We start from the raw sequence: 22,736 nt of genomic DNA, 5'->3' as shown, positions 1-22,736 counted from the left end.
TCTCATCTGATGGTCCAGAGTTTACCAAAAGAGAAGCAGTGGTGGGATTACAAGCTATGCGGGCTTCCTTCTGTACAAACTTAGCAAAACGTTCAAAAGTTGGATATTCTCCAGATGTGTCAAGTTCCTCTATGACAATTCTACTCCATTTGCGTACAGCCCAATCGGGTAATTTTTTCAAAAGCTTATGATTTTCCTCACTGTCATTTAAAATGGCCAGTCCTTTAACATGGGGCATGGCCTCTGCACAGCCCTTTAAAAAGTCTGCAAAATCTCTAAGTGCCCAAGAATCATTTGGACCAATCTTAGGCCATTTCATAAGCTTATCTCGATAGGCTTTCTGCAAGACAAATGGATTTCCATACCTGTCCTTTAAAACTGACCAGGCTCCCTCATATGCATCCTCAGAACTCCTATAAAAGAATCCCTCCACGGATTTACGTGCTTCTCCTGCAAGATAGCTCTTCAAATACAGCATCTTCTCACTTACAGGGATAGGTTTCCTGTCAATCAATGCTGTGAATGACATCTTAAAATCTACAAACTTCAATGGATCACCAGCAAACACAGTTGGTTCAGGAACAGGCAGACGATTTAAACTTAATGAGCTTGCAATTGCTTCAGCTAAGTTAGCTGGTAAATTCTGAGATGTCATATGCCATTGGGGTAATGCCACTGTTGTATGTCCATTGAAATTTACATCTGAAGTTCCAACAGCGCAAGTAGCTGCATTAGGTTCTCTCCTTACATTATCTTCGATTTGATTATACGTTCGGACCCGAGCTGCAGCCACCATAACGTCCATATCCACTTGCATCACTCTTGACTTTGTTCTTTCCTCTTCTAACTTCAGCTCAATTTCAGCTTGCCTTTGTTTCATTTCTGCCATCATCTTTGACTCATGAAGTTTCTGTTCACTTTCAAGTTTACTGAGTTTAGCAGTCTGGGCTTGTATCTCCTGCATAGACTTTGCTTGTTCTAATTTAGCTGCCAATTCTGCTTCTGCATCTATTCTCTTGCTAGAGGCTTTAGTAGAGGCTTTAGAACTAATAACTGACAGGTTATCTGATTTTTCGGACATGATGCTTTCTGTATTTGTATTGCCAAAAATAGATTTATATTCATCTTTACTTAAAATCATTCGCACTCTTTGCTTTTCAACTTCTTCCTTAAAAGTCCCTTGGTCTAACCCAACTTCAAATCGTTTACAGACAAGATCACATATTTCTGTAGTTAGAGTATTACAAGCATCCATTTTTTGCACAATATCTAAGGTATTAAGAGAGTTATGCTGGAGAACTTAATAAGCTTGATTTACATGATCATATCCGCCTTGAATTGTTTGATTTATATTATCAAGGTCATCTTTCACACAGAATCCCTTAAGTCTTGTCCTGGCTGCTTTTGCCACCTTCTTCCAGGATTCATAAGCTCTCAAGAATGCTTTTAAATGTTTTCTACCTTCCTCTTCACGCGTCTGTTTACCTTTCTCTGTGAGCTGTCATTCACGTGAACTAGAGCGATTTTTTTGCATAGTTTTGAGCCTTTCATCAATCTTTGCCATAAGAGATTCTTCTACAAAACTTGAGGTTTCTCCACTAGTTAATTTTCCCTTTCTCCCAACAAAGACATTGTGTCTTACTTATAAATTATTTGAGCTTAATCAGCTTCAAACTTATACTTCAACTTCTAAAATTAAAAATGGAATGCCAACACCCTTTAGATGACCTATTCAGGGGGACTTCAACTAGATTATGAACAATTTAAACATGAAATAAAACATTTAACATTTCATGAATAATCATAGCATTTGACAACACTTCATTTTAAATATTTGAGCCTATAATTGAACCAAAGCAGGATATCACAATAACAATTCAATTCGTCATACGACGATTTACTTCATGTTCATTAGAGTATCTCACACAGTGTCTGTAGTCACTGCTTAGCTTATCAGTCTATGGTCTTGCCTGAAAATATGGAGCAATCAACGGCGATTCGCAACAGTTCGAAGACAAGCTTGTAGTGCAGCAGACGATCTCGATGTAGCGTCGAGTTTTCACTGTAACAACCCCTTGGATCCGAGAGCCTCAACTGATGTGTGACGTTTCTTTAATTCACCATGCATGACAACGCGATGTATTCAAACAGCATCTTTATTCCGTATACCATGCAACGAATCACAGCACCCCACAGCACCGTGAAAACTATATATAAAACAAAAAAAAACAAAAAAAACAATTCATGTTCAAATAAACATCAGATAAGCATCACAAATATTACGTTACAACGAACTTTCATTGATACATTCATTAATCAACATACCTCGCTACGTTCTCCAAGGAGTGCAAACCAAATATGATAATCCTTATGATAATTCCAATGATGTTAAGTATAAAATCCGTGTTAAAAGTATAGGCTCTAACAGACAATCAGCGTCTAATAGTCAGCGTCTAACATGCATGTCCACCCGCCATCTTATTATGCTCATTAGACCACCTGATCACTATGGCGTCTGAGAAGGACAATTTCAATGCAAATGCTAACGAGTTTTTGGATCACACACACACACGAGGTACAGCAATAGACATTTAAATACAAAGTTCATCATATTAATAAATTACACAAACATCAATATTTCATAACCCAATTCATGCTTGCTTTTGCATCAAGAAAATAAATAACAGTAATTTAAATGGTCCTTTACACTTTTACTTTTAATTTACTTCTTAATTCTACAGTTGCAGTGCGTTGAGCTCTCTCGGCTACCATACTGTACTATGGCTGTAGTTAATAATAAGCATAACTTAAATTAAGTTTCGGGCACTGACATAAACTCCACTTGTGCTGTTATCTTTTTTCATCCTTTTTTTTTTTCTGCAGTGCATTTCACATATTGCTGCTGGTTTGGGCTTATGAAAGGGATAAAGGGATAGTTCACTCAAAAATGAAAATTATCCCATGATTTAATCACCCTCAAGCCATCCTAGGACGAACACAATTGGAGATATATTTAAAAATATCATTAGTCCTCTAAGGTTTGTAATGGTTGTGAATGGGGGGCCACGTTTAGAAACCAAAAATAATGCATCCATCCATAAAAAAAGTTATCCATACGACTCCAGGGGGTTAATAGAGTCCTTCTGAACTGAATCGACTTGTTTTTGTAAGAAAAATATCCATATTTAAAACTTTATAAATTCAAATAGCTACTTCCGGTGGATGACCGTGCACAGAATGCGCAAGTCGATTTGTGGCTTAAGAGAAATGTCGGAGGATTTCGATATAAGAGAAGAGGACGTTAAATTTGTTGCACAGCCCTATTTTTTTGAACCACAAGAGACATCTAAGCTTACAATACTCCTACATCTTATGCCATACATCATGTCAGAGGATTACTCATTTGGCTCAAGTCGACTTGTAGACAGCTGCTATGACCTTGGCTACAAATTACTGATGATTTTGTGGTGAGATGTGATGGAAATGACATATTGTTTGCATATTATGACCAATTATCAGTTGGGAAATGTGTCTTTTTTTGTCACATTTGTTGATTTTTAAATGTGTAGACATAAAGAAGATTGATTTCATTTTTTTTTCAATGTCTTGCTGTACATTACTGTGGACAGTGAAGATGTGATGAATGTGTGTTTCTGTTCTTATGTAGACATGTACAGGTTGGAGTTGGTTGGTGGTCTGGGTGCCATCATGCTGTTATTGGGGATCTTCACAGCCATCTATAAGTGCTATAATGTGGAGATCATGCTGTGCTACCGGCGACACTTTGGCAGCGATGAGGCAGATGATGGTATGTAATTATAGTAATAATTGTATTACTACTACTACTACTACTACTACTACTAATAATAATAATAATAATTTTTTTCTTCTGCATTGATTGATTGTCCTGAACACAACAGCTGTCCTGGATTAGCTGATTAGCTAAATAATGTCTCTCTCTCCCTACAAACATGCCTAAAATACATGTAACAAACAGTTAGCTATACAATTAGCTGGAAGTGAAAACAGAATAATTCTTCATAGCAGCTTACCCTTACTCACAGAAACTAAACCACGAAGTTCTTACAACACAAGTAAAACAATTCAGTCATTTTACAAAATTAAATGTATCCAATGGCACAGTTACTAAACAGACAAACCAACAGGTCCAGGGCCACAGGAGTGCTTCTGATGGAGTGAAATGCAATTATGTCATTTGACCTATAATGAAACATTCAGACAGTGCAGAGCATATAGAGCATTTCTGTCCATGTTCCAACATTTCACCATTCACCGAACAGTGGGAGCAAAGGGAGGAGTGATTAATGCTCAGTGTCTTGCAATGGAACCAGTCATTGTACATGATTATGTACTTGCTTTTTATGATTGTGGGTAGGCCTATATGATGTTGTGTCCACGTTTTTGGCCATGTAGTGTACAGTTTATTGTAATATGGAAATGGAAATAAGAAAACAGGACAAGTATATATGTATAAAACATGTAATGTTGCAACTGTTTTTTGTTTTTTGTTGTTTTTTGTTTGTTTGTTTTTGTTTTTTTGACATAAGTACTGCCTAAGCAAAATACAATTCTTTTATCAAAACACATTAAAAATGTTTGAAATCCAAACCAATGTTTTTTTTATTGTTGTTGTTGTTGTTGTTTTGTTTTGTTTTTCAATTTCATACGAATTTGTACATTGCAATTCATTAAACTTGAAGCTGCACTCTTAAATCTAACCCTTCATTGAGTGAGAGCAGGTCATACAAATAAGATCATCAATTTTCCAAAAATGTAAAATAGCTAAAAATTGGCATGAACTGACCATTTAATAACAATAATATTTCATGTATAATATGATGAAAAGATTGATGCTCTGAATAATTCATGTCACTTTATATATCACCTGGACTTAAGTAAAACATATCCAAAGGAATTTTTAAAATATATAATGTAGTTTGGTTTTTATGAGTTGTATCTCCCAGTACATGGTGCCTGTTTTTGGGAATAAAAAAGGATTATCCACAGTATTGACAATGAATGGTGTTTCAAGGTAAACTGGGCTCCCTGTACTGGTCAATTCATTACTGCAAATTCCGGGGTGATGAGTGAGGGGTCAGTTGTGGGTGGTGGGAGGTCCAGTAGAAATCTCATTCCAGGACCGGGGCCCTTAGGGACCCTTATAGACCCTCCACATGTTGACATTTTTTTTTTTTTTTTTTTTTTTTTTTTTAACTCAAAATACATTTGATTGATACAGATTGAGAAGGGGTGTGTTCGGTGTTCAGTGGGCCCATAAGGGTCTTCCCTAAGGGCCCTGGTCCTGGAACGAGATTTCTACCAATATATATATATATATAATATTCATACTACAAATTAAATTTACCATCTTTTAAAAAATACATTCAAGTGTACTGTACATTACAGTTCATTTTTGCAACACTTTCTCTCATCTGGTCTGAGCTTGCTTGATTTTTTTATAAAAAAAAAAAGTTCTATATCTACCAAATGTAAACGCTCTTTCACACCAAAAATGAAATGAATAAGCCTCAGGCTGAAGGAAATGCAAATTTATGCCTCTACAGTAGAGGGCGCAGCTCAAACAGACCTTTCAGCTGTGCATTTTTACTTCAGCATAATAAATAAATAAATAAAAATTAAACACAAATGTGTTGTTTATCTAAAGTCATTTTTGCTTATTGGTATGGTTGAATTGGATCATCACAGGTCACAAGCAAAGACATTGGTTAATAAACAGATTAAATACATAAAATTTATTTTTATAGTTTTGTTCAGTTTGTCCCCATAGGTTGATTGAATGAATGAATAAATAAATAAATAAATAAATATATAAATAAAGCAAACAATTTTAAGTAGTTTTTTTTTTTTTGTTTTTACTTTATATGAATGTTTTTGTATATATATTTATTGTATATTTTAAGAAATATTTTAGATGTATATTAAATCAGAATTTAAGGTTTTAATTTGGGAAAAACTCATTAATTTTGCCATAACAAATTAGAATATTTTTTAAGTAATTACGTTTTTTTTTTCAGTGTACAACTTATCTGTTCCTTTCAGACACCAAGGAATATGACGCCTACCTCTCTTACACCAAAGTGGACTTGGAATCAGTGGAGCTAGAGATGAGCGAGGAGGAATTGTTTGCTCTGGAGATCTTACCTGACGTTATGGAGAAACATTACGGATATAAACTCTTCATTCCACACCGGGACCTCATACCCAGCAGCAGTAAGAACAACACCCTGTTTTCACATTGTTTCATCCTTTCCCTTTCAATTCATGAGTGCAAATTAGTGCAATTAAAATTTAATTTGGCACACGACTGACACAGCCTTGCGCACCAGCCTGCTGGAGACATACACATAGCATTATGCAAGTGTTTCTGCCTTGTAACTGCAGCTCTACATTTGTCATCTAATCAATTCTATGGTACTGGAAAGATGTGTAAGGGATAATGTCACAAAATAAACACTGATAGGTGTCCTGTGGCCTGTACCACAAAGTGAGTAGAACAAACTCAGGATACCAGGATTGGTTTTGCTTTGACAAAACCGACCATGTCCAACCACTCATTATAAACTTCTGTCAGCTCAAATCCTGAGTTTGTGATTAGTCTACATGCACAGAGAATTATGACATTTGCAGAAAACAGAGTATTGTGAAACGAGCTGATGATGAAGAGTTGCTTGTTAACAATATGAAGAGTTGAAACACTTTAACACAGCAAGAAGAAACTGCAGAATAATGTGCAATATCTCGAAACTATGAAGTGACACTTGAGTGATCAAGATTATTGATGAGCGGTCAGTTGTACACTGTTGACCAAGATGACATGCATTGTTCAGAAATATTTGACTACAGGATAAAGTGAGAGACCAATAAAATTTAATTTTCCAGAGAGCTATGCTATGAATGAAAATTACAGCACAGTCTGATAAAGGCGAAACAGATTTTGTTGACCAGGTGGAAACCCACGCTAACACCAGGAGAACATAGAAAGGCTGCCGGTCTCATCCAGGACTCAAACGAGGCGGGGACATAGATATTTTTTGCCTGGAAACACTTTTAAAGGACCACTGAAATGCCTTGAAACGCACATCATTATTCAAATTGAACAGGAAACAGGAAGACAGGGTAGGACATATAGAGCAGCTCCTCCCATTTTTTAAAATTAGTTTCCTTTCATCATAGCTCAGCCGTTGAGCTCGGTAATCAGTTTCCTCTTAATCCAACTGTTTCTCCTCCTAATCTCCTCCATATCATTTAAAATGTAACATTCTGTACAGAATTCAAATGGGTCGATACGTTTGGTATGCACCGACTGCACTCTGTGCTATCATGTCTGGTCCAGAGCAAACTGTGCTTGCGCTGTGGTGGTTCGCGTGACACAACATGAAACCAGACTTCATTCGCTCCAATGGAAAGCATATTTATACTGTCTGAATTGTTCCCTATATATACGTTTTATTTAACCCTCTGGGGTCTGACGGTTTTCGGGGCCCTGGAGAAGTTTTGACATGCCCTGACATTTGTGCTTTTTTTAGTTGTTCATAAACATATTAATGGAAAAAGTGTCATTACACTATTCAGCACAGACTAGGCTACAATAATATGTGAGGAACATGCAAGGGTGTAACTTTGGTTTGAAAAGTGGAGGGGACACACACCCTATGGTGGTCTGGGGGCATGCCCCCCAGAAGAAAATTTTGTACATTTTAAAGATAAATTCATTAATCTGGTGAACTTCGAGAGTTCAAAATAAAGAGCTCAAAATAAGTCTCAATTTGACTTACACAATTTAAAACCTGACATTTCAACGTTTCTTTAGACATAAGTCTAATTTTTTTGTGATTAGTATTCACTAAGTTACACTTCATTTTCTGAGAACTATCAGATTTGACTTCATTCTGTCACGGTTGCAAACACGGAGACGAGAGACAGATCCAATTGCAGGTAATTTATTAGGGAAATCCAAAATCGTAGCCCACAACAAGCATGGGTCAAAAGCCAGGGATCAGTCCAACAAAAACAAAAACAAAACACGGGAACAGGAAACAACACAGACCGGGGAATGTGAACTGAAAACTCCAGGAAGTGAACAGAAACAGACAGGGTATAAATAGACAGACACTAATTAAGTGATACATGACAGCTGGTGGTAATGAAGTGATAAAGGGATAATGAGTCCGGCAGTGCGTTATGGGTAGTGTAGTCAATGGGTGAAAGAGTCCAGGATGGAGTGCCCTCAAGTGGCAGATAGGGCACTCACACTACAGATCGTGACATTACCCCCCCTCAAAGGAGCGGCTACCAGACGCTCCACCAGCCAAAACAAAAACACAGCTCAGGAGGGTGGTGGACAGGAGGAGGATCAGGGGGAGGGATGGCGGGTCAGATCCAGGGTGCCCCACAGATAGCCTGGGCGGTGCTGGAGGAACTGACCAGGCTGGTTCCAGCGGTTCTGGAGTCCTGGCTGAGAGCCAGGGTGGCGCTGGAGGAACTGACCAGGCTGGTTCCAGCGGTTCTGGAGTCCTGGCTGAGAGCCAGGGTGGCGCTGGAGGAACTGACCAGGCTGGTTCCAGCGGTTCTGGAGTCCTGGCTGAATACCAGGGTGGCGCTGGAGGAACTGACCAGGCTGGTTCCAGCGGTTCTGGAGTCCTGGCTGAATACCAGGGTGGCGCTGGAGGAACTGACCAGGCAGGTTCCAGAGGGTCTGGAATTCTGGCTGATTGCCAGGGTGGCGCTGGAGGAACTGGCCAGGCTGGTTCCAGCGGGTCTTGAGTCCTGGCTGATTGCCAGGGTGGTGCCGGAGGAACTGACCAGGCTGGTTCCAACGGTTCAAACGGCCTGGGCAGTGGCGACAGGGCAGAAAGCCTGGGTGGCGGCGGCAGGGCATAAGGCTTGGATGACAGCGGCAGGACAGAAGTTCTGGGCGGTGGCGGCAGGGCAGAAGGCTTGGACGGCGGCAGGGCAGAAGGTTTGGATGACGGCGGCAGGACAGAAGATCTGGATGGCGGCAACAGGGCTGGCCAAGGGTGCTTCGTGGCCGTATCAGGGAGAACGAGCAGCTTGGTGACAGCCTCCGTGGCCGTATCAGGGAGAGCGGCCAGCTCGGTGACGGCCTCCGTGGCCGTATCAGGGAGAGCGGACAGCTCGGTGACGGCCTCCGTGGCCCAATCAGGGAGAGCGGAGGACTCAGGGACGGCAGCGGGATCGGACTGGAACTGCTCTGGGACGGCAACGTGTTCGGACTGGGGCTGCTCAGGGACGGCAACGTGCTCCGGCTGGGGCTGCTCTGGGACGGCCGCGTGCTCAGGCTGGGGCTGCTCTGGGACGGCCGCGTGCTCAGGCTGGGGCTGCTCTGGGACGGCCGCGTGCTCAGGCTGGGGCTGCTCTGGGACGGCCGCGTGCTCAGGCTGGGGCTGCTCTGGGACGGCCGCGTGCTCAGGCTGGGGCTGCTCTGGGACGGCCGCGTGCTCAGGCTGGGGCTGCTCTGGGACGGCCGCGTGCTCAGGCTGGGGCTGCTCTGGGACGGCCGCGTGCTCAGGCTGGGGCTGCTCTGGGACGGCCGCGTGCTCAGGCTGGGGCTGCTCTGGGACGGCCGCGTGCTCAGGCTGGGGCTGCTCTGGGACGGCCGCGTGCTCAGGCTGGGGCTGCTCTGGGACGGCCGCGTGCTCAGGCTGGGGCTGCTCTGGGACGGCCGCGTGCTCAGGCTGGGGCTGCTCTGGGACGGCCGCGTGCTCAGGCTGGGGCTGCTCTGGGACGGCAGCGTGCTCAGGCTGGGGCTGCTCTGGGACGGCAGCGTGCTCAGGCTGGGGCTGCTCTGGGACGGCAGCGTGCTCAGGCTGGGGCTGCTCTGGGACGGCAGCGGGCTCAGGCTGGGGCTGCTCTGGGACGGCAGCGGGCTCAGGCTGGGGCTGCTCTGGGACGGCAGCGGGCTCAGGCTGAGGCTGTTCGTAGAGCATCCTCCAGGCACGCAAGACCGCCAAAACATAGAACGTGAGGACAGCCCTCTTGGCCATCACCGGACTGATAGGGAGAGCATGCCGTACTGGAGCGGACTCACTGGCTGGAGCGGGCTCTGGAGTGGACTCACTGGCTGGAGCGGGCTCTGGAGTGGACTCACTGGCTGGAGCGGGCTCTGGAGTGGACTCACTGGCTGGAGCGGGCTCTGGAGTGGACTCACTGGCTGGAGCGGGCTCTGGAGTGGACTCACTGGCTGGAGCGGGCTCTGGAGTGAACTCACTGGCTGGAGCGGGCTCTGGAGTGGACTCACTGGCTGGAGCGGGCTCTGGAGTGGACTCACTGGCTGGAGCGGGCTCTGGAGTGGACTCACTGGCTGGAGCGGGCTCACTGGCTGGAGACTTCCTTCTCCTCCTCCTCCTCCCTTTACCAGGGTGAAGCTGAGGCTCAGTGCCCACCTCCCCTGTGCCTTCTGAATCGGATTCCCGGGCTGGAGCATGCACACTGCCTGGTTGACTCGGTGAGGTCCATTCTCTCCGATGGCGGAGATATGCGGCGAATCTCCAGAAGTCTAAAATCCGTATCCCTTCCATCTCACATTGAGGCAGAGGATCGTCAAGGCAGCAATTAAAGAAATCCTTCAAAGCCGCATCATTGTACCCCAGCCCCACCGCCATCGTCCAAAAGACTTTGGCGAAGCATCCTACCTCCCATCCCTCTTGGCATAGAGCCCTCACCGCCCGCAGTTGATCCAAACGCTCCCTGGTATTGGCTGGAGGAAGGATACGGAACCCCACACTGCTGGATCCTTGCATGCTGGAGTTTTCTGTCACGGTTGCAAACACGGAGACGAGAGACAGATCCAATTGCAGGTAATTTATTAGGGAAATCCAAAATCGTAGTCCACAACAAGCATGGGTCAAAAGCCAGGGATCAGTCCAACAAAAACAAAAACAAAACACGGGAACAGGAAACAACACAGACCGGGGAATGTGAACTGAAAACTCCAGGAAGTGAACAGAAACAGACAGGGTATAAATAGACAGACACTGATTAAATGATACATGACAGCTGGTGGTAATGAAGTGATAAAGGGATAATGAGTCCGGCAGTGCGTTATGGGTAGTGTAGTCAATGGGTGAAAGAGTCCAGGATGGAGTGCCCTCAAGTGGCAGATAGGGCACTCACACTACAGATCGTGACACATTCAGAGGGAGACAACAGATCACACATCATGGTAGTTTTCTTTATTTTGCAAAAAGCACAACATTTTGTTTTTACTCTGAGTGTACACAAATAAAAGAAGATATTCCACAGATTAAAATGGTGTATATAACTCTTAATTGTATGTGCAACAATGACGGAGTATTTTGAGTCTCTTTCACACTGGTAAGAAAAAAACCGAGATGGTATCGCCGGCGTGACCGCTGACCCGAGGGAGTTAACAAAGTTCGGAAGGAGCACATTCAGGTAATAAACGAATCAGCTCGGAGCCCTCCCCCGGACAACATTCAAAATATGCATAAATTACTGTATTTGATTTCATGTACATGTGATCTTGTGAGCCCCTACATAGTGCACTTTGTGCCATTCACCATGTAGAAAATTGTAATTGTGTGAACAAGTGACCGATTTTAGCCGCAGCTTCAGCGTCTATTTATAATGTAGGGGGCAGGATGATTTAGATTCTAGAGAGCATTTGATTGGACAAAACATCTGATGATAAGCTGAAGTGCAGGGTGATGTCATCAAAATCGTTGATTCATATTGGACAGAAGACTTTAAGCTTTGAATGCTTATATCTTCTAAATATGAATTTTGCCATTGTTTTGGAGCACACCAGCCTATAGATAACAGTAAGACTAACATATTCATACTAAAAGCCAAAAAAACTTACATTTTGATTTCATGGGGACTTTAACGCTTCAATAACATTTTACACATGCAGAAGTTTCAAATATCATGAAATTATAGTTAAAGACTATACAATAAAACAAGACACATCACGCGTATTGCTTTGAATGGGAGAAAGTGCAATGCGCAATATGGCGGGACGCCTTCTAAATAAGAGCCAGTCGCCGATTGGTAAAGTCATTGCGTCACTGCAGCGGCCGTTAGAAGCTCCGGGTCCTATAGAAACAGTCAGCCCCTCCGAAATGAGGCACAAGAGACGTGCATTTAGGGTTGCACATAAGCTTGATCCAGCCTGAAAAATAGTTTTTTTTTTATCATGATTTGAGCATTAAGAAACAAAATTTATGAGACAGTTGTCAGATTTCATTGGTGATTTCAAATATGAAATTTAATCAAAAGCTTGGCAAACAGTTTTGGAGAATTTGATGTTTCCCCATTCAAAGATATAAGAGCTGCACTTGAATGCCTGAGAGGCGTTTCAAAGATGGCCATTGAGTGAAATGACTTGTTCTTAAAGGGACTTTGTTATAGTCTAATTATAATTGTGAGAAAAAAAGCCTGAATTGTGAGATAAAAAGTCACAAATATCTTTTAAATTGTTTTATTCCGTGGCGGAAACAAGCTTCCATAGTTTTCTTACTAATCTACTAAAGTTTTCTCAAGGCCTTTTTCTTTTATGATGTCAGGACAGTAGTATCACTGTAACAATTTTTAATTTTATGACTCCTTAAAAATAGATCAATGCATTTTAATACAGTACTTTGGGGGGGGGTTGATTGATTGTGTGCTGCTATGCAGTTACTAGAGTGTCCAGGCGATTGCTGGGGCATTTCTATGCAGTATGGTGTTTTAGCACATTGCCCACCAGCTGCTAAGATGTTCTGGATGTTTGCTACTGTAGGTGGTTGCTTACCTCCCATAGGTGCCAATCCCGTGGGTGCTTAGGGCCTCAAGCACCCAAGGAGAAACACAATATATTCGCCATTCATTTTATCCAATAAAAAAAAAAAATGATTGAGATCTGGGAATGTGTGTTTTAGTTTGGTTGGTAATCATAGGTGGAGTGAACCAACTCCAGGGTAAGACTAGTGAGATGCACTTCCCCTTTAAAAACAAGTACTTTTCCTTTTTTTTTTTTTTTTTTTTTTTTTTTTTGAAGATTTAACCACTGAATGTAGGTCATTGTTTTTTTTTTTATTGTTTGCCCATATTATCAACATAAAATTAACAGTATCACAACATATATATATATATATATATATATATATATATATATACATGTTACAGATTGTACGAAATCAAGAGTCACAAGTTAAAAAATAAGAAAAATAAGAAAAAAGGATGTATTCAAATGTAAACACAACACAAAAAAAAAACAAAACAAAAAGGTCACAGTATTTTAGAGCAGTCTTTACATAGGAAATAAAAAGAAAATTAAAGAAAGTTAAAAACAGTTCTGTATGTTCATCAAGAGAGCTCTTTTATGTATTCCCAAAGGGGAGACCATATCTGCCAGAATTTTTCTGATTTTTGGTGTTTATTGTGGGTGAGTTTTTCAAGTGGCAACCAAGTTGCAATCTGTGATATCCACATTTTAAAGGAAGGAGCTTGTGATGCAGACCAAAGATAACAAAATACATTTTTTAGCTAAATATACCAAGACAATGAATAATTGTATTGCATCTTTTTTAAACAGATTATTCACATTAAAATTCAATAAATACAAAGCTGGGGTCATATCAAAGTTCTGTCCAAGAAGATCTTTAATTACGCTGTATTTTCTTCCAGTATGGCAAAAATTTGTTGCAGAACCAAAAACAATGAATGAATGTACCTTTATCTTTTTTACATTTGAAACATAGGCCTGTAGCATTGCTAAACATCCTCTTAATACGCATCGGGGTGAGATATATCCTATTAAAAAATTTAAAGTTGAGCTCATGGATCCCCAGAGAAGTACATTTTGGGTATACATTATTGCATATAACAACCCATTCATTCTCTTCGATAGTTTGACCAATATCCTTTTCCCAGACACCCTTCAGTCCCAATAAGGCAGAGGTGCAATTACTAGACAAGATGTTATATGTCCTTGATATCAATCTCTTTAAACTGATTGAATTCAATAAAAGGTCTTCAATCTCTGTTGTTTCCATTCTCAATTCTTCTTTATCTATTTTTGCTTTTAAGAAATGCCTTAACTGAAAGTAAGTATGTCTTAATGTCTCTCCAAGCTCGAAGAGTGTTTGATATGGTAAAATGTTCTGAAATGTTTTTTAGCTTGGTGTAGTTCTTAACAAATGGTAAAAGCCTGATTGATAGTGGGGCGCAAACTGAAGCTTCCATATTATACCAGATAGAATTGGTCCTCTCACTGCACCAACTAGTCATATTTTTTATCTGGGCTGCCCAATAATATAACTGAAGATTTGGCAAGTCTATCCCACCCTTATCTTTTGGTTTCATTAGTTTGGAAAGTTTAATTCGTGGCATTTTATTATTCCAAATAAACTTTGAAAGGTGTTTATTGAGGTCTTTGAAAAAAGAACTTGATAAATAACTAGGTATAGACTGAAATAAATACAAAAGCTTGGGAAGGACATTCATTTTTATTATTTTCATTTATTCTCCCCAGAAATGAAATTGGGAGTAAAGACCATGTTTTCAAATTAGCCTTAATTTTCTCTATAAGAGGAGTGTAGTTGTTGTTTATAAGTTCATTAAGTGAAGCTGTGACAAAAATGCCAAGAAATCTAAAGCCTTTCTATGATATCTGGAAAGGGGAGATTAACTTCAGATGTTCTAAAGAAGGGATATTTAAAGGTAATGCAGTGGACTTAGAAAGATTTATTTTATAGCCAGAGAGACTACTGTAATAAGAAATACATTCCAGTAATACTGGAATAGATTGTTCTGGGGTAGACATAAATATTAGTACATCATCGGCGTAAAGTGATGCTCGATGGTCTTCTCCTCCCACTGTAATTCCATGGAAATTTTTGCTCTGTCTAATGAGCTCTGCTAAAGGTTCAATGACTAAAGCGAAAAGTAAAGGTGAGAGAGGGCAACCCTGCCTTGTGCCCCTCCCTATGCAGAATGGAGTCGAAATGAGACCGTTTGTAACCACTGTGGCCTTAGGATCAGAGTAAAGCAGCTGGATCCACCTGATGAAATTATCTCCTAGGTTGAATTTTCTGAGAGTAGTAAACAAAAAGTCCCATTCGACCCTGTCTCTGCATCAAGGGAGAGAACAAGTGCAGGGCGTCCCTCATTTTGAACAGAATTTATAACGTTCAGAAGCCGGCGTATGTTATCGGTACCGTAACGTAATTTTACAAACCCTGTTTGGTCTGGTTTAACTAACTTAGGTAATATGCTCTCTAATCTACGTGTGAGAACTTTTGCTAGTATTTTAGAATCTGTATTAAGTAGACTTATTGGTCTGTATGATGCGCAATCTTCTGGATTTTTATCTTTCTTAAGTATTACGCAGATATTTGCTGATTTCCATGTTTCAGGAATTATACCTTGGTCTAAAATGATTTGTAAAACTCCGGAGGAAAACCGTCAGGTCCTGGCGACTTATTAGATGGCATTAACTGTATTGCTGCCAGGACCTCTTCTGAAGTTATAGGCGAGTTAAGGTAATCTCTGTCTTCATCCGAAATAATTGCGAGAGAAATATTATTAAAAAAAGTTTGAAATTCTAGTTGTGAAGCACTATTTTGTGAACAATATATTGATTCATAATAGGATCGAAATTTATTGCTTATCACTGTAGGATCATATGTTGTGATATCATCTGGCATCTTTAGAGACTTAATTGTTTTCTCGGATTGTTGTTTTTTTAATATGATTGGTGTGATCGAGATTGAGTTTAACCCAAGCATGGCATAAAGCAGACCAATTAGTTTGAGTGGGAGTTGTATTATGCAGACGTTCTTGTCTTTTAACCGCCTTTTCTAATTCTTGCCGCTTAGCTATCAGGGCTTTCTTGTGTGCAGCAGCATAAGAGATAATGTATCCCCGAATAGTAGCTTTGGCTGCATCCCACATTACAGCAGGGGAGACGGGCGAGTTTTTATTATCTGACCAATAATTTTTTTAATTTTGTATTGAATCCTTTACAACATTGCAAAATTTTGGGTCCGATAGGAAAGATGAATTTAGTTTCCATATCTTACTCTTTGTTGGTGGGGTCCCTAATGTAATATCTATCTGAACCGGAGCATGATCTGAAATGGCAATTGAACCAATTTTGCTAAAAGATATAAAATTAAAAAAGGTATTTGGAATAAAGATATAATCAATTCTTGAATATGAACCATGAGGATTGGAATAAAATGTATAGTCTCTTGTAAGAGGGTTCATTTCTCTCCAGCAATCAATTAAACCAGTCTCTTTGCATAGTTTTTTAAGAACCAAAGAGGATCTGGGATTGACTATAGTGCCAGATGAAGATTTGTCCAATCTCTCATCCATCACACAGTTAAAGTCACCAGCACAGATTCCTAGACCTTTGCAGTGCTCATTGAATAACAAAATTATTTTGGATATGAATTTGGGAGAATCTTCATTGTGTGCGTAAACATTCAATATTGTAATATGCTGACTGTAAGATAAAATAATTTGGAGATCAAGTATTTTAAGAAGATCTTTCAGGTTGAGCGATGTAGCACAGAAAAGCAGGTATACCTGGGTACCAATGACTAGACAGACACATAAAGTGCAGTTCAATCATGGCACACACTTTATTGTCCAGAGTTGCATTATATAATTAGAATATAAGAAGTGAAACTAGCAGTTCAGTGACTGAAGTACATAAAAGGAATATAAGGTCTATCGTGAGGCCTGCATATCTTACAGAGAAAGATCACATGATGAAAAGAGACGGCACAAGGATGTTTCTAGAATCTCACAATGGCCACTTTAAGACAGAATGTCTTACCTATGGAACATCATTGTGCACATAAGATCTGATTATTGTAGATATACACACACATACACATATATTACACATATATCCTTTTTTAAACACTTTGAAGTTTCCATACTTTGTTGTGAACAGGAAAACATGATTCTGTTTGAATATGGTCTCTCAAAAATGATCTCTTCCAATCTTGGTTCTTCCTCTAGGGAGCGCTTAGCTAACTGAACAATATTTTTGCTGAATGCTGCAACAGCTTCTGCAACTGAACACTGTAAAACTCTAGAGGTGGTATATCCATTAATAAAATTTGGCCCTTAGTGCATACAGAGGTGTGTAAGGAGTTAACACTGTTTGGCTCAATGGGCCACCTATCTTCTGGCTTTGGATAACCCCCACCTCACTATTAGAGGTAGTTCCTTCCTCAGCTTAATCAGTGTTTTGCTCCTTCCTGTTATGCAGTAAGGTGAATCCCCATTTGAGATTCTATTCTGAATTGGAGCTTGCCTGCTCTCCTGTAGGACAGTGCTTTATTCTCGAAGCGTTTATCCACTGTGGTTAGTAATCTGTCAGAACTCCTGTCCTCGTTTTGGCGATCATTGTAGCTGGTCCAAGATACTTCGGTTCTCCCACCTTTGTCAGTTTCAGGCTTTTGATCAGCATACTCTGTCCTGGAACAAAGGGGTAAGTAGGCTTTTCTAAGGGGAGAGGAACACACAGAAAAACATCAGCATATACAGAATTCAGTTTCTTGATGAGGGAAGTTACGTAGTCCTCCTGTATCAGCTCCAGATCACCTAGGGAAGTAATGCCTGCGTGACCTTTGACCCATGGGGTCAGGAAAGGTCTACCCATTATTATTTCAAACAGCGATAATTTAGTAGTGGAAGATGGTCATTCTTATTTCTGTCAACACCATGGGTAGCAAATCTAGCCATTTCTTTCTGGTATCTATGGAGGCTTTTGTGAGCCTTCTCTTGAGGGTTTTGGTTAAGTTGTTCCACATCAGACAATGACTGACAATGTGGAAGGGTGTGTTGAAATGCCAATCAATCGACAATGCTTTGGCCAAGAGCTGTGTTACCCTAGACGCGAATGGCGTCCCATTATCACTTTCAATAGTGGTAGGTATACCAAATCAAGGAATAATTTCTTTGGTTAGAATCTTTACCACAGACTTAGCATCCTCTTTCGGACATAGGAATGCTTCTGGCCACTTTGAAAATCTATCCACAATTACCAAAAGGTATTTCAAAGTACTATTGGCGGCATGTGCGCAAAATCAATCTGCAGATTCTGAAACAGTGTTTGCGGATGCGGCAGTGTGTCATGTTTATCTGGTCTGTGCGGTTTTACTTTTGCACATGTAAGACATGCATCTAAAACGAGCTTCGCCATTTTGTGTACATCTGCGATACAATATAATTGATTGATTACCTGTACTACTTTTGCACAGCTTATGTGTGACAAGCCTTGGTAGTGCCTGATAAGGATTATTAATCCTAAATTCAGAAGTGCTATTCTTCCCTTTTCATCTCTCAAGATCCCATCTTTATCTGAGGCACATCCATGTTTTCCCCAATGCTCCAAGTCAGCCTATGTTGGTTGACTCTGCAGGATCTTAATGTCAATGTTAGGTATATTCGTTATATGAGTAGTCATAGTTACCTGACTCTGGTTACCCACAACAAATGTCTATTTGATTTGGGTCTTTGCCGCTTCCTTAGCGGCTTCATCTGCGTTTCTGTTTCTGCATCTTATTCATCATCCCCTGGTGCTTGACCTTTTAACCTTTACTATGGCCACTTCGGAGGGTAACTGTACTGCCTTAGTCAATTGTCCTATTAGGTTAGAGTGTGCTATGGGTTTGCCATCTGCTGTTTTAAAGTCTCTAGCTTCCCATGTTTTAGCAAAATTATGCACCACCCCCCATGCATACTTCGAATCAGTGTGAATAGTTACACATTTTCCTGCCATCAGTTCAGATGCTCGAGTTAACGCTACTAATTCAGCAGCTTGGACTGAATTATAATCCAAGGCAAAAGCCTCTATTACCTCTCCAGTGTCTGACACCACAGCATAGCCACAAAGGTAGACGCCATCAGAAGGTTTTGAACATGACCCATCAATATAAATATTCTCCCCCCCATCCAGGGGCGTATCCGAAAGATCGGCCCTGGAAGAACATGAGGAAGGCAATTCAATGATACAGTCATGATCTGTCGCATTATCTACCATGCCAGCCATACCTAGAACGCCTAATAGCGCAGGGTTGATGGATGCTGTTTGCTTAATAGTGAGGTTTTTGGTAGCCAGCAGGATTGCCTTATGGCCTGAGCATCGTTGCATTATCATATGCTGTGTTTGCATATTGTGTAGGATAGCTCCTACCTGATGAGCGGTATAAAGGATCAGTGGATGCGATAAAACCATTCTTTCTGCCATCTGTACAACCAGAAGACATGCCGGCATACCTGAAGCTATATTATCTAGTTTCTTAGATAGGTATGCTAATGGTCTATACGTGGAGCCATGCTGTTGCAACAGGACGCCAAGAGCCACCCCTTCCGCCTCTCGGACATGCAAATGAAAATCTCGAGAATAGTCTGGAAGGCCCAATGCGGGTGCCGTAGTGATGGCTTGTTTCAAGGCAGTAAAATGTAACTCTGCCTCATCAGTCCATTTCAAAAAAGTACTTGGGGGAGCTTTGTGGTCAATCAGGTTTCGCAAATGCCTATCATGTATGGCACAATCAGGTATCCAGGATCTACAATAGTTCGCTAACCCCAGAAAACTTTGAAGCTGCTGTACAGTTCGAGGGGACTTCATTTTTCTGATCATCTGGACCCTATCATATGAGATCGCTCTCAAACCTGGCATTATTATGTGTCCCAAGTATGTCACTTTAGACTGGACCCACTGAAGCTTGTCTCTCGAGGCTTTCAATCCAGATGGGCGAGCACATTGCAGAAGATGATGGAGGCCTTTTCACAGTCCTCTTTTGTCTCCCCGGAAACCAGGATGTCATCTGCGTATTGAAGCACACAAACTGTAGAAGGCAAATCAGTCATTTTAGCCAATGTTCTTTGCACTGCTGCCGAGAAAACGGCGGGTGAATCAATGGACCCCTGAGCAAGACATGTCCACGACATCTGTTTACCCTGAAACGTAAAAGCTAAAATGGGCTGAGTATCTGGATGTACAGGTACAGAGAAGAATGCTGCGCAAAAATCAATAACCGTGAAATATTTGTGCGTACACGGGATAGAGTTAACAGTTGGAACGTCAGGGACGATCGGTGCCAACGGTGTTATCAACTGATTTATAGCCCTTAAGTCCTGGGTCAATTGCCAAGTTTTTCCATCGGCCTTGACCACTGGATTCACAGGCGTGTTGTACGGCGAATGTATTGGTACGAGGACACCCTGCTGGATGAAATTAACAATTAATGGTTTGATACCATGTTCCGTATCTGTAGACAAAGGATATTGTTTAATATAGACTGGTTTGTTAGTCTTCAATTTAGCTTTATAAGCTTTATATATATGTCTATGAAACCTGTGTTGTCATTGTATTGTGACCACAATGATGGGTTAATCATGTGATGTACCATCTGAGGTGTGTCAGGCTGTGGTTCACTGGGCTTCTCCCATGTAGGCAAAGGATTCACTGAGACCTGCAAACTGGACTGGAAGGAAAACACAACTTGTTTATCAGTAAATTTAATATCCATGTTCAATTTATGCATATCATACCCCAATAAATTAATTAGAGTTCCTGTTATAATTGTAAATTTATGAAAAAATGGTTTAAATCCAGGAGCTCTTACTTCTACAAGAGGTGTTATGGGACATGCAATGTCAGTTCCTGATATACCCACAGAGATAACTACTTGATTAGAGATTGGACCCTCATAATGTGCAGAGGTCACTGATGTCACATCTGCTCCCGAATCCAAAAGGAACGTTTGTGGCTGACCATGCACCATCAATGTAATATAAGCTAAATCTTCACTATGATTTGAAAATGTTAGGGTCATCATTGATAAGTCGGAACTGACTCAGACTGGGGAACTCTGGCTCCCTTGTTGTTGGTTATCATGCTCTGTAGTGGGATACGTGGCTAATGGTGGTTTATTTCTCTGTTGCTGTGGCTTCACCCATTGCTTCCTCCTTTGGTGACCTTTTAATTTCCTACAATCACGGCGTATATGACCTTCTCACCTACAGTAATAGCAGACTACTGCTGAGTTTCCTTGCTGGGTCAAGGGTGGTTTTACTTCTGCTTTTTGGTCATGCACTATCCCTTGAGGTGTCTGTTTTGCACCGATGCGTTTGACTAAGAAAGGTCTCAGTTCCTTAAAAAAGGTATTACGGTTTTCAGGCTCTTCCCAGTAATAAACATGGGGTGAGGCAGCTGTACCTGAGCCTGTTGGTTTATCATTTTCACGTTTCAATGTTGGACATTCATCGATTAACAATGTCTCAGTGACATGTCCTTCCAACGTAAGGTAATCTGCTCTGTAATCTGCCCCTGTAAGGTGAGCATATTTTGTATGCGTTTGCAGAACAGTCACGAATTTACCAGGGTTCTGAGGAGAAGGCAGGCTTTTACATAGTGACTCCATATCAGACATTTTTAGTGGCGTCACAGATATCGCATTTCCAGCTCTTAGCCATACCATTGCGTTCAGGCTGGGCGCCTCAGTTTCGCTTCCCCTTTTTACAACTTTCGAATCATTCTGCAACTTTTTGGTTTTATCACAGAAGGTGCAGATGGTTCAATACCCATACAGTAGGGTGGGGTTTTTCTGCTACGAGTGCCTTTTTCTGGGCTACATAAGCAGCTATCTGTTTCTTTTCTGGCCCCTCATCCCAAATTTTCTTTATTTCTTTCCAGACATTAAAACTTTTTGTCATATAATCATAATCCCATTGCGGGTCCCCCCATCCCTGCTTCACTAAATGTTTAGCCAATTGCATATTTTCTTCTGTAAACGAACCCTCTCGGGGGTATGATACTTCAATTTGTGGTTTAATTTGTTCTGACCACCCTGCCATATTACTGACATAGGGTTCAATGTAAAATCCCTGATTGTTTCTAAACATGAATTCAACTGGCATTTCATTAGGTAGTGGTCTAGAGACCGAACCCCCCATCTTCCACTTCAGTGTTAGTAATTGATTTCAGTGTTAGTAGCGTACACAAATTTTTCTGTACTCAATTTCCCAACCTCAATTGCCGTACATGCATCGTATTGTGACGTGGGTGATGGTCCTATGTTAGGCTCACACAAGACTTTTCGTCCTGATCGCCTCTATGTCACCTTCTTTTTTTTGGGTGTTTTCAGCTAATTTTGGGCTCTCGCCAAATTAGTCCGGCTCCCGCCAAACTGAATTTGGGTAGTCCCTAGAACACCTTTTTTTTTATGTCACAATATAGCAACATGCATTAACAATTGAAATCATTTTCATCAATATCAAAATATTAAAACTTTTTTCTTTTTTTTTCTGCAAATTAGTATACGCTGCCGTGATCCAAAGTACAGTGTGATCAGTACTGCACTTCCAACCACCCCAAATCAATCAAAGCTACTGTTGCCAGCCGTAGTGTCTAGGGATGTCCCGATCACGTTTTTTTGCCCTCGAGTCCGAGTCCGAGTCATTTGATTTTGAGTATCTGCCGATACCGAGTCCTGATCCGATACTTAATAGCCTACATAAAAAAGAATAAAGAAGAGCAAAAAAACAGATCCAGGAACAGTGCTTTTCAGGTTTTTCAGGTATTCGGTTTTCAAATAGTAATCAAATATAAAATATCACTGCATATTATCTTTACTGTATAAAATAAATAAAGATTAATCATTATTGAAGTTACAAAAACTATTCAGTCAAGAGCAGTGAGTAAT

At 41.0% G+C, this 22,736-nt stretch overlaps 1 protein-coding gene across 1 annotated transcript in view; it reads left to right on the top strand.

The window, feature by feature from the left end:
- Positions 1–22,736, top strand: part of il1rapl2 (interleukin 1 receptor accessory protein-like 2) — a 347,852-nt gene that overhangs the window by 319,912 nt on the left and 5,204 nt on the right. The window contains exons 9-12 of the mRNA XM_067402543.1: positions 3,668–3,808; positions 6,082–6,279; positions 16,537–16,541; positions 19,208–19,229. Of these exons, the coding sequence (XP_067258644.1) occupies positions 3,668–3,808; positions 6,082–6,279; positions 16,537–16,541; positions 19,208–19,229 (366 nt within the window). The remainder of the gene's footprint in view (positions 1–3,667; positions 3,809–6,081; positions 6,280–16,536; positions 16,542–19,207; positions 19,230–22,736) is intronic.

This window comes from Chanodichthys erythropterus, chromosome 1 (genome assembly GCF_024489055.1).
Source record: "Chanodichthys erythropterus isolate Z2021 chromosome 1, ASM2448905v1, whole genome shotgun sequence".
Taxonomy (NCBI): Eukaryota; Metazoa; Chordata; class Actinopteri; order Cypriniformes; family Xenocyprididae; genus Chanodichthys; species Chanodichthys erythropterus.
Note: the sequence above shows the minus strand (reverse complement) of the source record. Positions and strands in the feature narration are given on the sequence as shown.